This window comes from Grus americana, chromosome 1 (genome assembly GCF_028858705.1).
Source record: "Grus americana isolate bGruAme1 chromosome 1, bGruAme1.mat, whole genome shotgun sequence".
Taxonomy (NCBI): domain Eukaryota; kingdom Metazoa; phylum Chordata; class Aves; order Gruiformes; family Gruidae; genus Grus; species Grus americana.
Window position 1 is genome coordinate 126,236,248 of NC_072852.1, and position 15,249 is coordinate 126,251,496.

General features: G+C 34.2%; 1 protein-coding gene across 1 annotated transcript in view; it reads left to right on the forward strand.

The window, feature by feature from the left end:
• CFAP47 (cilia and flagella associated protein 47) overlaps positions 1–15,249 on the forward strand; it is a 362,349-nt gene that overhangs the window by 195,427 nt on the left and 151,673 nt on the right. Inside the window, 2 exon segments of the mRNA XM_054819861.1 lie at positions 2,829–2,940; positions 12,110–12,247. Of these exon segments, the coding sequence (XP_054675836.1) occupies positions 2,829–2,940; positions 12,110–12,247 (250 nt within the window).

Sequence of the window (15,249 nt, forward strand, 5' to 3'; positions counted from 1 at the left end):
TTAAATCTAAACAAATTTGAGAACTGTTAGTTTCTGGTGGTTCCAACCAGTAAGAATTCATAAGGTGTGGTGACAAGAAGCTATGATTGCCTGTCCTTGCCCATCTCTCATCCCAACACTATTAAATAAAAAACTGACAATAGGAAGAACCACCCTTCTCAAGAGACAGTGTAGCATACTATGTATATATATTTGTAAATATACGTATGTATGTGTGTGTTTGTGTGTGTGTACTTCATGCAGTTACAGGCAATCAGGTAGTAAATATCCGGTTTAGATATCACAGAACATATAATCTATGTGTCTCGTACACATGAAAGACCAAATCTTTCTTAGCTTTACAACAAAATACGGGGCCTGCAAAAGTAGTCGACAACTGTAATGTGTTTCTGGAACAGTATGGAAAAGTTTGAGATCACCAGTGTCTTTGAACAGTGAAACACCAGTGCATTTCTTTGTAAACATCCCAGATGATCCTACAAAGTGAACCATGTCCAACACTAAGAAAAGAACACAGCACAGAAAAAACCTCAGCAATCTTATCAATCTGATGCAGGGGAGGGAAGGGAGAATTCCTTCTTGTCTCTTGATATGGCACCTGGATTCAAACACTGAAAGAGTGGCCATGTATGTACTATCATTACTTCATTGCTTATACTCAACTTTTTCCTGTTTGGCTAACAGTCACTCCCTTAAGGGTAAAAACACCATTTTAAAATCATTTAGCTTCTGTTAATTCACTACTCTATTTGGAAAGGCATCCAAAACTTCTCTTGACTGATAGAAAATCATCCAACTTCCAGTCCATATTTTTTCATCAGTAATCCATATCTATTTCATATTTATAGTAAACTGTACCAGTAGTGCTCCTTTTGCTTTGACATTTTTGGTAGAAACTAGTCTGATATGTCCAGTCTTTGACAGAAAATGTATTACCCCACTTTCCTGCATTTTATCCAATGTAATCACATTTATCCTGCTTTTACATGTGCTCTATGTTCCTTTTTCCTTAAAAAAAAAAAAACAAACCTCATTTTAATTAATATTATTTCTATCCCTAATCCTTTGCTGTCATTTCTATTATCCTATACTTATTTTTAAGTACTTTGCCTTTACTTTCATATACAGTACTAACTTCATTGTAAACTGGAGTGGTCCATAAATGTAGGATCACACCTAATTTATTGTTTATCTTGTATGAAGTTAAACTTCCCTATTCTCAGTGTGTAGCAGCCCCCTTTTTCCGATACTTTCTCTTGGTTGTTAATAGTTAGATTTTTTTTCAATTTTTTTCCAAGTGCCAGTTCAACAAAGCTAACCATAATTTTCTTTTTTAGACTGTTTTTTCTTGACAATTAGCCTCTTGTTCTTTTTGGTTGTTGGACTTCTAATATCCAGCTTGAAATGCAGATTTATTGGGGAAGAGAGAGATTGTTGCCTTAAAGGTTTTTTTCTCTATTACTTAGAATAGAAGTTCCAGACTGTACTAGCACTTGAACAAAGGATTATATTAACATATGTACCCCAGACAGGACAAACATCATAGGAAATGATTGGCTATAATAAAAGACAAGATGATCTTAGAATTGTTTTTCTTTACAGAAAATACGAACAGAACCTATTTACAAAAAAAAAAAAACAAAAACAAAAGGTAACTTTGCAGAGGAAGAAAATGATCCATGCATCTAATGTTTTTACTGTTGCAGAAGAGATCTTTGTAGAATCCAAGTCTCCTCTTGGACACTTGTCAGGCTAGCTGTAGTCATTAAGGAAATGAATAAACAAACTGGAAAAAAAAAATCAAGCCTTTCTGAGTTGACTTGTGATTTCACTCAAAATTCACCTAAACAACACAGAGAGAATTTTGTTATTTAATGTAATGAGAAAATACAGCATGCTACAGCACTGCATGATATCCTGAAATTTTTTTTTAAAAGGACTCCATGCCTCAGTGGAAAACTGTTACCTGTAGTCAGATGTCCACTGCAGAAATTGCAGCGTCAATTTAAAATACCATCACTTAGCAGCAGTTTGCTTCACCCAGTGGCAGAGGTAACAGAAGAGAGGGTGTGAGCAGAACCATTCACACAGTCCACCTGCTGGCTTTCTGCACAACCAGTGACTTAAGCAGATAATCATCAGCTGTGGCTGGTAATGCCTCAGACTTGAACGCCTCTTCCATGAGCAGCTGATCATAGAGTCTGTCTGTAGCAAACTTATACCAGTGCCAAAGAAATGAGATGCAATTAAAAAATAGTCTCAGTCTGTATTCCTGCAACCAGCTTGATAGTTTACAAAAATCTAAAATTCAGCATATTGGTCTTTTCATTGTTCAAATAGTTACTATGTATGCCATCACATATGTGTCACTTACAAAATATGACATATCAAAAAGCATGGTTTAATATCACTTGAGGTATAGCAATTGACATTAAAACAACACTGCAGATTTTGCTTTGCTCTGTCTAGTTAGACAGATCACTACTGTTAAACCTCATTGTTACACTTCTAAAGAAAATGTATGTAAAATATTAATGCCCTGATGGTGCAACTATGCATATGTAAGTAGTTCCGTGGTCTAAGCGAGGTACTTTTACTCAGGTTGAGCAATGACTTCAAAGTTTGTGCTTGATATGATCTGTATATGCCAGCACTACTCTTACAGTATGCATTCTTTTCATGTGCATAAATGTTAGCACTTACTGATAGCATACTTTATATCATACTCTACTGTTCAAAGCAAGTAGAATGGATATTGTGGCTATAGTGTTCTTGCCTCAGTAACTTGCTTTTGATGATTTTTCCTCTCTGTGAATTCTCTTCACCAGGTATCTTCAGATCTTTCAATGGTGGGTGGTGCACCTGTTATTACTGTAGAACCACATGACACAGTTGCTTACACTTTGAGTGTATCTCCATGGAGACGAGGAATCTTTCAAGGTACAATGTAGAACCCAAATATATAAAATCCCTATAAATTAGCAGATCAAATCTATTTACATGTAATGCTTGCATTTCTGTTCAACATACCCTTTCTTCTGGAAGTAAAGCTGTGATTACTGGTGACACCGGTTTTTAAGTTGGCTCATATTTTTATTTGTGAAGGTATATTACTGCTAAAAATGTGCTCAGGTCCTTCTAAAATGCCAGCATATGTGCAACTTCATGCATTTAATTGGTCCAATGAAAATTGACTCAATAGGAATTAATGATTTTGAATTATCACCAAGTTCTTGGGTCTAAATTTAATTTTCAAAAACCTGTTCAATAGCTGTAGTTATCTCAGCACTACTAGAACCAAAAATTTAAAGGCAGAGATCAGAATTTGATTCTTTCCCTTAATTAAAGTTCAATTTCTTGACCACAAGGCGAGAATACATCCATAGAATGTAGTGAACCTGATTCCTTCTTTGAGATGTGTGGAAGCTATGGATATCTAAAGATAATTGCAAATTATTTGGGTCAGCTCATGTTTTTACTGGCATTATGATACAATAGCAAGACTCTTGCTTGTTTTAACTAACATCAGCATATCACATTCAATGTTTTATCCTGTAAAGAATTTTTTAAACAAATATTTTTTTACCAGTTTGAATTTCTTAATTTTCAAATGCTTAGTAATAATTATACAATTCTGTGGTGCTCATTCTGTACCTCAGAACCTAGAAAGCATGATTGTGAGAATGAGGCTTGTATAATCAGTCTTTTTCTTCCTTGTAGAGTAGCTGTTGGAGTAACTCCCAGCAAAGCAAACTACGAGAGTGTGTTTGAGAGGCAATTATGGGAACAGAAGACATCATCTTAAAGTAACTCAATAGTGCTCAGGAAACCTAGATTTGAACGATTTCTTAAACAAAAGGATTCCTGATACTGGATAAATCTCTTAATCCAAAATGCTTAGTGTGTAGTTTTGATTTTGTGGGTTCCTAAGTCCAAACATTTGATTCTGCTGCCTTTTTAGACAATTGAAATTAATGACGGCTGTTCCTCAGCATTAAAAGGCTATTAAGCCTTGTCCCTGATGATGCCAAACTAGTTTGCTCTTTTGACCATTTTGGTTTTAGTATCTGGTATGTAAAATGTAAGTAATAATGCCATCTCATTTCACAGGTGATTTGTGAAAAGAAATTAATACTTGTAACAAAGCTTGGCCTAGTGGCAGAGGAAGACTTCAGTGCCTTCTTGCTAAATCTGTAGCCCTGAGGCAAAATTCACTTTCTCTGAATAGGAGTCAGATTTCAATGAAATTGGTGACCATCAAAAATGCTCACCAGGAAATATTGCGGATGTACTATATTTTAACTTACGCCCTTTTTTTCAGGCTTTAAAGGTTTAGGAATATTATATTCTGACTTAGAAAACCCCAAATTCTTTTATACATACTGAAAGTTTCAGTTGAAGAAGTTCCAAGGGATCTATCATACAGCAAATTAATACCAGGTGGTAAAAGTCATGCCTTCAAAAGGACAGAGATGGCACGTTCAGATCGACATCTCCTGTGTTCCGTCATTCCTCTAACTTCTACTACAATGGTTTCCATTATGTTTCGAAGTATTATATGTTCACTGAGTGAGAAAAAGAGAGAACAGTCAGTCTGTCTAACCTGACAGAAAAGTTATTGGTTCAAAGACTGGGAAGCCATGAACACTCTTTTTTTCAGAAAACAGTTCCTTTATTTTGTGCTTTAAAATAACTTGATAGAAGGCTGAAGTTATCCTTTGAAAAGAGGGAGGGCCAAGTTCTCTACCATCCACCCCCTGGCTCAGCACTTGCTTTAATCACTACCTTAGGAAACCACGTTCATTCTTCCTCTGGAGCAGGGACAGTTTTGGTTTCGTGACAGAGATTTGTGCACGCTTTCTAATCACTCAGCTGCTGTAGGGGGGAGAGAGGTGGAGGGAAGAAAGGCCACTGTTGCAGGTTTGAAAGGCAGCTGCTGATTTTGCTGTCTGATGTTACGTGTGATAAAACCCTAAGTACCAGGTGTCCTATCTAAGGTAACATCAGTTTGGAAAGGCTTACTTTGTGGCTTCCAGGAGAACAGAAGTCAGTCTGCTTCATCCTGTGCAAGGCTGGGAAGTCATGTTTGTTCCCCAAAGCAGAATTTTCAGCTCTTGGGAAACTTTAACGTCAAAGCTGATATATAGGAATTTTTGGCACTTTTAGGATTTTTTCAGCAGCTAGCCTGAAGCTTGAGGATCACAAATAAAAAGTAGGTGATTCAAGTGGGAATTAGTTAGGACTCAGGAATCTTAGTCCTTTCTAGGTTCAAGATACTACAGGTAAAGGAAAATTTAAGCAGCCCAAAAGAAAGATACTCTTTATTCAGTTTGATGAATTAGTTTAGAGGGAAGTAAATAATCCATGGGGCAAATATGTTGAATGACAGATAATAAAAAACAATGCTCAAAAGCTATCCACAGAGTGAGTAAATTTTATGCTGTGGGGAAAAAAGAACAACTATTTAGATATCTAGTTGAAGACTCTGTCATAGTGCTGATGGACGATTTCAAGTTTAGAACTCCCTAACTTGTAAGCATAAAACTTTGTAACCTTGGTGTTCTAGTGCTGGTTTTGTCATACTAAAATAATTTCTCATAAAAGGACTTTTACCATATAAATTGTTGTACTGAGCAAATGGTCTGCATTTTTCCTTTACATTCAAAGTCTTTTTCGTCGCAAAATTATATAGCTGAAAAATTATACTTCTTTTGCTTTCCTTCTAGCTATTTTACAATTGCTAGGCTAAAAATGGGCCCAGTTCTTTTCAAACGTCCATTTGGAAGCTTTCCAATAGGGGGCTAATATTATATGCTTCAGCTGGTTTGTAGCTGTATGACAGCTTTAACATAGAAATAATAGCTAATAAACTTCTCACACACGGCTCTGGCACCAGATAAAATTCTTCAGCAATCTGTTTTCTAAGTAATAAAGCAATTTCCTCTAGGTTTGATAAAGCATCCTCTACATATTACTTTATCTTTTATCAAACTCTTATTTCTGCTTTCCACAGAATAGACCAGAAGTTTTCCAGAATAGACCAAAGCTCGTAACGCTTGAATATTTCTTGTGCAAAAATTACATACCAGTTATAGTCAACGTCCTTTTATCCATAAAAATTTACTAGCTTTTGGAAAGGAGCTTTCTAATTTCATGAATCACCTTTCATTTATTTTTTAAGTATATCTGTACTTAGTAGGCAGCACTTTTCCATGCTACATGCAGTTTTTGAAGCTTACATAGAGGAAAAAAGGGCAGTATATTACAGGCCATGGATTGTCACTTGAAGCTGTAGGACAATTTTAATGAGATCATGCCAATACATTCTGGCCTGTAAATGAGTTGATTAAACTTGTTTGTTTAACAGTATTTCCTTTCAACACTTCTGTGACATCTGATTAAAAAAAAAAAAATAAAATAAAAGTTATCCATTTCTTTCTTTGGAGGAATTCCCGAAAGTGATCTACTGATGACTCTAATTCAATGGAATAAAAAAAGCACGTGTGAGAAGAAGACCGTCTCTGTAGCTTGTTGTATTTCCAGCACCTGTCGGTACCTTTGCTTTAAGCACTTCCTTTTTCAGCTGAGACACCCTAACATATTGAGACCAATTCGTCTGTAATAAAGACAAAGTTAGAAGGATCTTCTGGTTGCTTGATTACTGTGAATGGCTCTGGCAGACCTCCACTGCCGGATCACTGGAGTTCCCTGAGGAAGGGCGACTCTATTTGTACATACCACCGCAAGATGATCCCCAGCACATCCTTCCATCTATCCCACTGCAGCTGGAGTTGCATACTCCAGTGCACTTTCACGTCATGGTTTCACTGTCACATTAAAAACAGACAGTGACAATTATAAATAAGACAATTCACCTCTTCGTTAAATGCCAGAAAACCGTATATGAATGATAGTTGACAGCAGGATTTGCCACTCACTCATTTCTCCTATCTGAGTCTTAAAGCTTATTCTGTTCCTTTTCATTGATTCAGGGAGCAATTAATATAGTCCCAGTATACTAGCAAGTAGTAGGATTTACAGAAACTCTTTAGAATTTACATATATCATCATAGAGGTTTTCCTATGTGAAATAGAGATTATAAAGTTTTATTGTAACCTACAGAAAATATCTTCTTTGTCAGTAGAAAAATTGCCAGAAGAAAAATTAGCCAAAGCTATAGCTTACATAAATTGCACTCATCTTTTAAATTTATCTTATCTCTTCTGTGGAACTTTTTTGAGGCAGCAACTATACGATGATTTCATTGGCCAGAAAAAAAATAAGGAAAAAATTAAACCCCCTCGTCCTACTCCCAAGCCCTATGCATATTAAGATCGTGTTGGTTTATTTGGTATATTTAAACCACAAACCAAATATTTCTGTATCTTCTCAGATTTGTGTGATGAATTCCATGGCCACATAGCCTTCTGTTCTTGTTTCCAATTAAAATATTGCAATATTGTAGGCTTTTATCATCTCTCTGCACCGAAAAATATTCGTGCACAATACATACCTTTCAAATAGTCGATTCAATTTATACAGAAAGGAAGAAGTCGAGCATTTCTGGCTTGCTTTATTGGACTCAGGAATGTGGTATTGTAGTGTATAGGCAAAGAGTCAGTCTAACATGGTATTGCAATTACAATTTTATTGGGAAATAAACCAGCCTGCCTCTTTTTAAAAGCATGCATCTTCTTTAAAGCAATATAAAACAAAGCTTCGGTATTAATACGTGGACTGAAGCTGTATAAAATATTTAAACATTGGATAGTAAAGCTAGAAAATTTGCAACAACATTTTGACAAGAAACCTTTTAAAGCAATGTTGTATCAGCAAGAAGAAAACCTTCGTAATTTATGTCATTTGTAATTATTCATTTTCAGTATAATTCTAGGAATACTTGTACCATTGCTTTGGCAAGTTTAGTATTTAAGTATATGCCAAAGGACAGCCGAGAAGAGGAATGATATTTTCTAAAATATTTAATGGTGGCATAATTCTGTGGCCAATTGAATCAGTGGGAATTGTATCTCTGTGATGTACATGAAGTCTTGTTTGGTTTTGCATGTATGCTTTAAAAATTGTCAGCCATGATATTTTGACAAGTTACGTTGTTATATAATGTATAACACACAAGTTCAGAACTGAGCAACTAGATGCAAGAAAAGCCGCTGACCATTGGGGACTGTTATGCATGAACAAATTATCATTTATCAGTTGCGTTGCAGAATCAATAAGGTAACATAAGATACTGCTGCCTGCAGTGTAAGCAACAGTGGGTTCTGTAGGATGGCAGTGCGTTCACAGCTGAACGACTAAAACTTCCTGTATCAAAGCCCTTTCAGCACATAGGAGCCAAGGTTAGCAGAACCTTACGAAAAAATGTAAATACGCTTATTTGTTATTTTAAATCTGTCATTTTTGATGCAGTGTTTCTGCACCTTCCCAATGCATTTTTTATGACTTCATAGAGTGCTAAGGACTTTGTATTACTCTTCATGGTATAAAACTCTTTTTCCCATCCTGCAAAACACGTTTTGATTGGCTTTTTTTTTTTTTTTTTGTAGCCCATAATTTGAATAAATTCATATATTTATGTATCATCAGCTATATCCTCCAATAGTGGTCATTGGATTGCACCATGCACTCCTAACCATTATGCTTAGGAATTCTTCGTAGGAAAATATTCTGCCATAATTTAAAGACTCAAGTCATGCAGAGCATACTACATACTAACTGTCGTCACTGATAAGGATTCTGCATTCTGTATTTGACTTGAAATTAATACTTTTTTTGTTGTTATTTTCTGTTCTTGACAGCAACGATTTTCTCCCCCCCCCCGACGCCCCCCAATAAAAATTTTAAATAGCTTTGAGCCAGTAGTGGATACTTTGGTGCCCATGAAAATTATGGAAGACAATTTATGAATATTTTAAGATTAAGTGGATAAACTGAGTTTAAAAATATATGCCATCTGTACTACAACTGATTATTTTTTATTGAAATACTTTGTCAGATATAATTGAGTGCCTAGCAGAGATGTGAATGCATTACATCAATACAGTCACCTTTATCGATCAAGGTTTTAACCTCATTGTTATTAATTCTGTTTGTTTGAGATCTGTTTTCCATAAGGAAGGAAAATTGAGTGTCAACAATTATAGTGCAATTCTTCACTGATTTTTTGATCGTGCGATTGCCGGATTATCAGTGCAATGGTTTAGCAATTCCAGTAGTTTTTAGTTACCATAGTTATTCCACTAGCTCTTGAAATATTCTTGAACATTAGCAATTTACATTTCTGGAATTTTTCAAGCAGTCCAAGATTTGCTACAAATAAAAATAATTTAGTCAGAGGTCTTCAGCCAATTATTTTGATGCTTTTGAGAGCATGTTTTGTGCAGAGCCAAAAAAAAGTTACTGTTTGTTTTACCATCCCCCTACTTACTGATGAAATAAAAATTTTTAAATTGTGAACACTCATGTTTTGTCCCTCTTTTCTCACATGCACGTACACACAATACAATATTCTGAATTACAGGCAATTGGTAAAGAAAACCCTCCATTGTCACTGGAAGCAAGGACTACAAGAAACAATTACTTAAATCTTAAAATTAAGAGTAACAAAGTATTCTCTACTGTAAGGAGGCTTTAGAATTTATGAATTTAGTGATTTTCAGCATTTAGTCAAGTTTTTTTAATCAACTTGAAAGCTATAATTTTGCATTTTTTCATTTTTTTTCATAAAATTCTGATGTCTTTCAAGTGTATCAAGAGGACGTTATTTAAAATTAATGAAGTCTTTCTCTTGCACTTTACTTCTCTCTAATATTGTGTTGTAATAGTCCAAAATCATACTAGGATTATATATTGAGACATAAAATCAGATTATTTAGTCAGTATTTATCCTAAGATCCATTAGCTATTAGTGCCATCAAATATGTCCGATTACATCAATATCTATATACCTTGAGCATTTTCTTCTGACTTCATTCCCCTGAGCTTTCCATAATGATTTTATTTTTTCATTGTACTTACACGTCTACCTTCTCTTTGAAGATTAAAAAAAAAAAAAGTTCAATAATTTCCTGAAATTGCGATCACTCTTCTGCTTATTTGGACACAATTTCTGGCTTCAGTATGGTGACTAATTTTAGGAATTTGTAAATTTTTTTATTTAATTTTTTTGTTTGTTTTGGTTTTAATTATTTTTATTTTATGATTTTATTTGAATTTTAATAGATTTTTCTTAACAGAGGGAAGAAAATCTGGGATTCTAATATTGTTAAATTTAAAATTATATAGTTCCTTTCTCTGGATTTAAGTACACACATATTTCAATTTTTTTGGTTCTGTTTTCAATTTTGGTGTTTTATACCTGTGCTACCCAGTCGCTGTCTCTCAGAGAAAAAGAAACAGTGGCAATGTGAAGATGATAAACCTTGCCTCCCTGTAACAATTTAATGTAATCGTTCTTAGCAGAAATAATTTGCCAGTATTTGTCATGTTGAAATTGCCACCTGGTGTAGCTATCATTGAGCATATCATGAACTAATTTTGCTTTTCCAAGACTTTGTGGTAGCATTTGACTTTAGTTATGTTTTATTTGCCTCTTTTGTCTTTCAAGAGTAACATCCTTCTAGCATAATATTATTATCAAAACTGATCATGAGGCCATTTAATTAAGATTGATGTCTCCTGAAATGAAATGGAACTAGAACGTTTAGAAGCATGAATGCAGCCTTTTGCAGAAGTCTGTGATTAAGAGAAGAAATATAAACCTCGGGGACTGTAAATGAGACGGGTGTGTACAGGCACGTGTACAAGAAGCTTCGTCAGCTCCCGGCTGCTAAGTCACGGCAGCTTCCTGAGCCGCTTGTTGGGACCGATGTGGTGCCGTCTCTCCTCCTCATTGCTACCCCCTTTTCCAGGTCTCACGTGGGCCTTGCTATTTAGCTTTAGCTATTCCTCCCAGTACGATGCTCCTAGTAAGATGTGGTCTGTTACAGAACATCTATCCTACTCAAAGCTGGAGAAACAAAAAATACCATTAAATGTAGATATTTTAAAATCAAATTGTTCTGTGACTCTCATAAAATTATATTAATTCTCAATTTCAAATTAAAAAAGCTCCACTATGAATAATTTTCCCAAAACCTTAATAAGACACAGTTACATAAGTTTTCTTTGGGACACCATTTCACATAAATTCTAATGATCTCAAATGGGAAAAATTCTTACTGTATAATACATAAAATGTCACCTCCTCAAATTAGTTTTTCATTGTACATATGAGGCAAGAATTAAACCTGCAACATATATTCATTTCAGCTTTGAAACTCTCCAGAATGTATTGAAATATTGAGGGTCATTTAGATAAAATAGTAATAATATGTAGTATTTTCAAAAATTGATATAGATTTAAAATTCTTAGACAGAGATACATAATGCAAGAAACAGAACCTGCTTATTTAAAGCCAGTATATCAAATCTTCCAGAATAACATTAATGTTATTTAAAGAAACCATGCAACTACTAGATTTTTAAAATTAGATTTTATGTTATCAAATAGAAATCTGCCAATTTAAAAATCCTGATTTTACAATCTCTATCTTCCCTAAATACTTGATTACAACTTAACATACAATACAAATATGTATCACACAAATATTTTAACTAATTATTACATTTATTATCTTACAGTAATAGAATGAGACACTGTGATTTAAAAAAATAACAGCAACAATCAGGACTACATATCGAAAATTGTGCTGGAAAGAAAGATACTATTGTCCGCCATATTTTATAATTTTTAAAAAATGGGTTTGCTTGTATTTCTTATTACTGATCATTCCAGGTACTTATTACTGATCTGTTCAGGTAAGTAGAAAAACACTTTTGAGAGAAAAAATGGTTAATTTCCTTGGACTCATTCAAGAGATATTTTTTATTGCCATAAATTATAATTGGATGGCTGACACCTGGAAAGGAAGTTTTACTTCATTTTTTGTTAGTTTTGAACTGAGGAAATACTTGTACATGTCTGGCAGTCTGTTTTATAAAGCTAATGCTCCGGCTAATATAACACCTGGTATCTATTTGTTTTAGGTGTAATTTCATTTGTTGCTGAAGATGACGACCAACAGCAGTCTCGACATAACAGCTCACCAGAGAAGACAGATGGTGAACAGGCCCTTCAGAAATTGTCAACAGAGACACCGCAAACTGTTGATGCAGCAAACATGGGTATGTTTGTTATTATGGATAAGTTCATTGTCAGTTTGTATAAAATTACATCAATTTATTTTTAAATTAAATGTATATTTAGTACGCCAGGCCACATGCCTGCAAACAGTATTAAGTCAAATGTTTATTCCAGGCATTCCAGAAACTTCTCCTTTTATGATGTTTGAAACATTTTTATGAAATTTTAAGCTAAGCTTTTGTTTTGTTTTGTTTTGTTTGTTTTGTTTTTTTTTTCTCTTTCTTGCAACGATGTCACTGAATGTCACTTCTTGTTGGAGAGGGGCAGCATTTATTAAATGCTTTCTTTTAAAAGCATCCAATAATATTAATAGTCCTGATGTCAAAGCAGGCTGTTTCTGAAATTCACATCACTCCACTTAATTCCACTGTTAAAAAACCTTTTTTTTATCTGTCAGTCCTTTGGTCATGTTCCTTTGATCAGTTATAGTAAAATCGAGAGGAGAAAACTCCAGCATACCTGGTTACTTTCAGATTGTCACCTCCTAGTTTATTCTAAACAGTTTCTGCATTATTTTTGAGATTTTAAGTGTTCCATAGTAATACTTTTGTGATTACAAATATGCACACCAAATAGACAAAGGTAGGTATTTTGGTTTGTTTTTAAATGCATTTCTCCATTTTCTTCTTTATATTTGCAAGTTAAGCTTTGCCTGTAGAACTGTGCTTTTTATGCTTTTAATACCTAATGTGGAATTTATTTAAATTATCAAGAATTATATTAGATGGCTAAAGCATATTTCTCGCAAGGAAAGCTATCAAGGAAAGTTCTTCTAAACTATAAAATATCATTGTTTTAATCAACATTTAGTTTTTAGGAAATTGAGAAGAGCTTGCAATTGGATATTTCTTTGTGCATTTTCACCTTAAAAATTTATCTAGTTTTAAAAAATTAAAAGCTAACTTTATTAATAAATATTAATAAATAACTTGAGTTAATCCAATGTGAATATCAGAAAGTCTGTTGGTTTATAGTCTATTAATATCTGCATTTAATAAAGTGTAGAGACTCAGCGATTAGTATCCCATCTCTGATATGAAGCGATCCCAAGGATTTGCAGTCTGTATAGACAGGACAGAGGCAGGAAGAAGACAGTAATTCAGAGAAGTGAAATGACTCTCCCTGATCATACCAGTAGCTGAATGTTGGGGAGTATTAAAAATAAATAAATAATTTTTTCCCTGTCAATGGATATACATTATCTCTCTAATCTACCAGATTCTGTTTTCCTAAATATTTTACATACATAAATTTCGAAACACTTATTTTACATAGCTGAGACTCCTAGTTTACTTAGCTTTGTGGTGTGCAGTCCACTTCTTTTAAACAGCTGTAGTTAAAACTAGCAAAAGATAGTAAAATGTTTTCTGAGATTATGTAGTTCTTATACAAAATCAGATCTTCTAAAATGTTATTTTTGTGCAAAATGTTGATAATACAATATGAGTTTAAAATAGAAAAGGAATAGATGTGGAAGAGGATGATGTAACAGGATACGGCAAAATGCTGTTTTCAAAAGGAGACAGAGGATATTCAAAAAGAAAATAAGGTGACCAAAGAACTAAGGTTTTCCCACAGTTTTTATGATACAAATAAGACTGTTGCAACAGTGGTAAAATTATACCAAAAAAGTAAAAGGCAAGTCAATGCTTGACAAATTGAGGAATAAGGGCTTGAGAAGAAGTCTAGACATATTAAATAGAGAATTTTCAAAGCCAAAGGAAAAAAATATAAACTAAATCTGAAAAGAAATAAAGAGTTTTGTGAGGACAGTACAGATTCAGTTCTCCTGTCTCATATGTTTAAGGGGCTCACTAATGTTGAACAGTAGTGGTTTTTTAAAATTCTGGCATGAAGAGAGCTAGAAATAGGAGAAAGTCCTTAAGAATGCAGTTATAAAGAAAGGAACTAATCAGTATTTAGCTTTCACTGCTTTTTAAGGTTCAAGAATATTTCCTTGCATTCTCCTCCTACAGCTAGCTTTTTCATTTGAATTTTCATGTACAGGAACATGGAAGTTGGTTGACATTAAAACTCACACAATGCATCATTGTAAGTTTACAGAAGAAGGATTTTAACAAAGACTAGATTAAGGTAATATATGCAGGCAATGCAGTAGAGATGGGAATTAGCAGATTTCAAGATATTAGGAGGAATTAATTGTAAAAGAAATTTAAATCGTGGTGCCAAGTACAGGGAAATATTGGACATAATCTTCAAATCTCTACTGAAAGCCTGCAAATATTTGTGAATTTAGTTATACTTCTATTGTCCAAATTAAACACTTCTGCTTAGGAGATATTTAGGCTTTGCACAGTTAGGAATCATCAGTCCAAAACTTAGTAGAGGCTGTAATTGAAAGTAACTGAAAATAGGTGGTTAAGTAAGAAAATAGAAGGTTTAAGTGGGTTGATTTCTCAGTACTGTCCTTATCATTGATATGAACTGAGGGCATTGTTTTTAGATAGAAAATCCAATGCAAGTTCACTAACTCAAGTTTCATGACTGCTAGCAATGTTTAGGGCATCCTTAGGATTGCTTTCTAAAGTGGACTTAATAGTAGGACATGAAATGACTCTTCCCTAATACAGTCTATGACTTTTACAGCTGGGGAAAGTATCTGCTGAAAATGGCTAAATAGAGATGGAATATAACAGGGTGTGATCTAACTTATACGACAGTAGTAGTCTTTTTCTGAACTTACTTCAAAGAGGAACTAACAGAGTCTTAGCTTTATCCTACACATTTTTCTTTTATACCTATGTTGTTACTGTAGTTTTTCATAAAAGTTAATTATTCTGTGGCCTTTCAGAGTAGAATGATTGATGGATATTTCTGAGATATAGGATTTCTTAATTGCAAGGTGCATACCATTAGTAGAATGCAAACCCCTTGCATTTGACCAGAGGCATCACACACTGAAGATGTGCATCTCGGAGCTGAGAATCCCCAGGGCTACTGTAACCAATCTGGGGTAACAGAA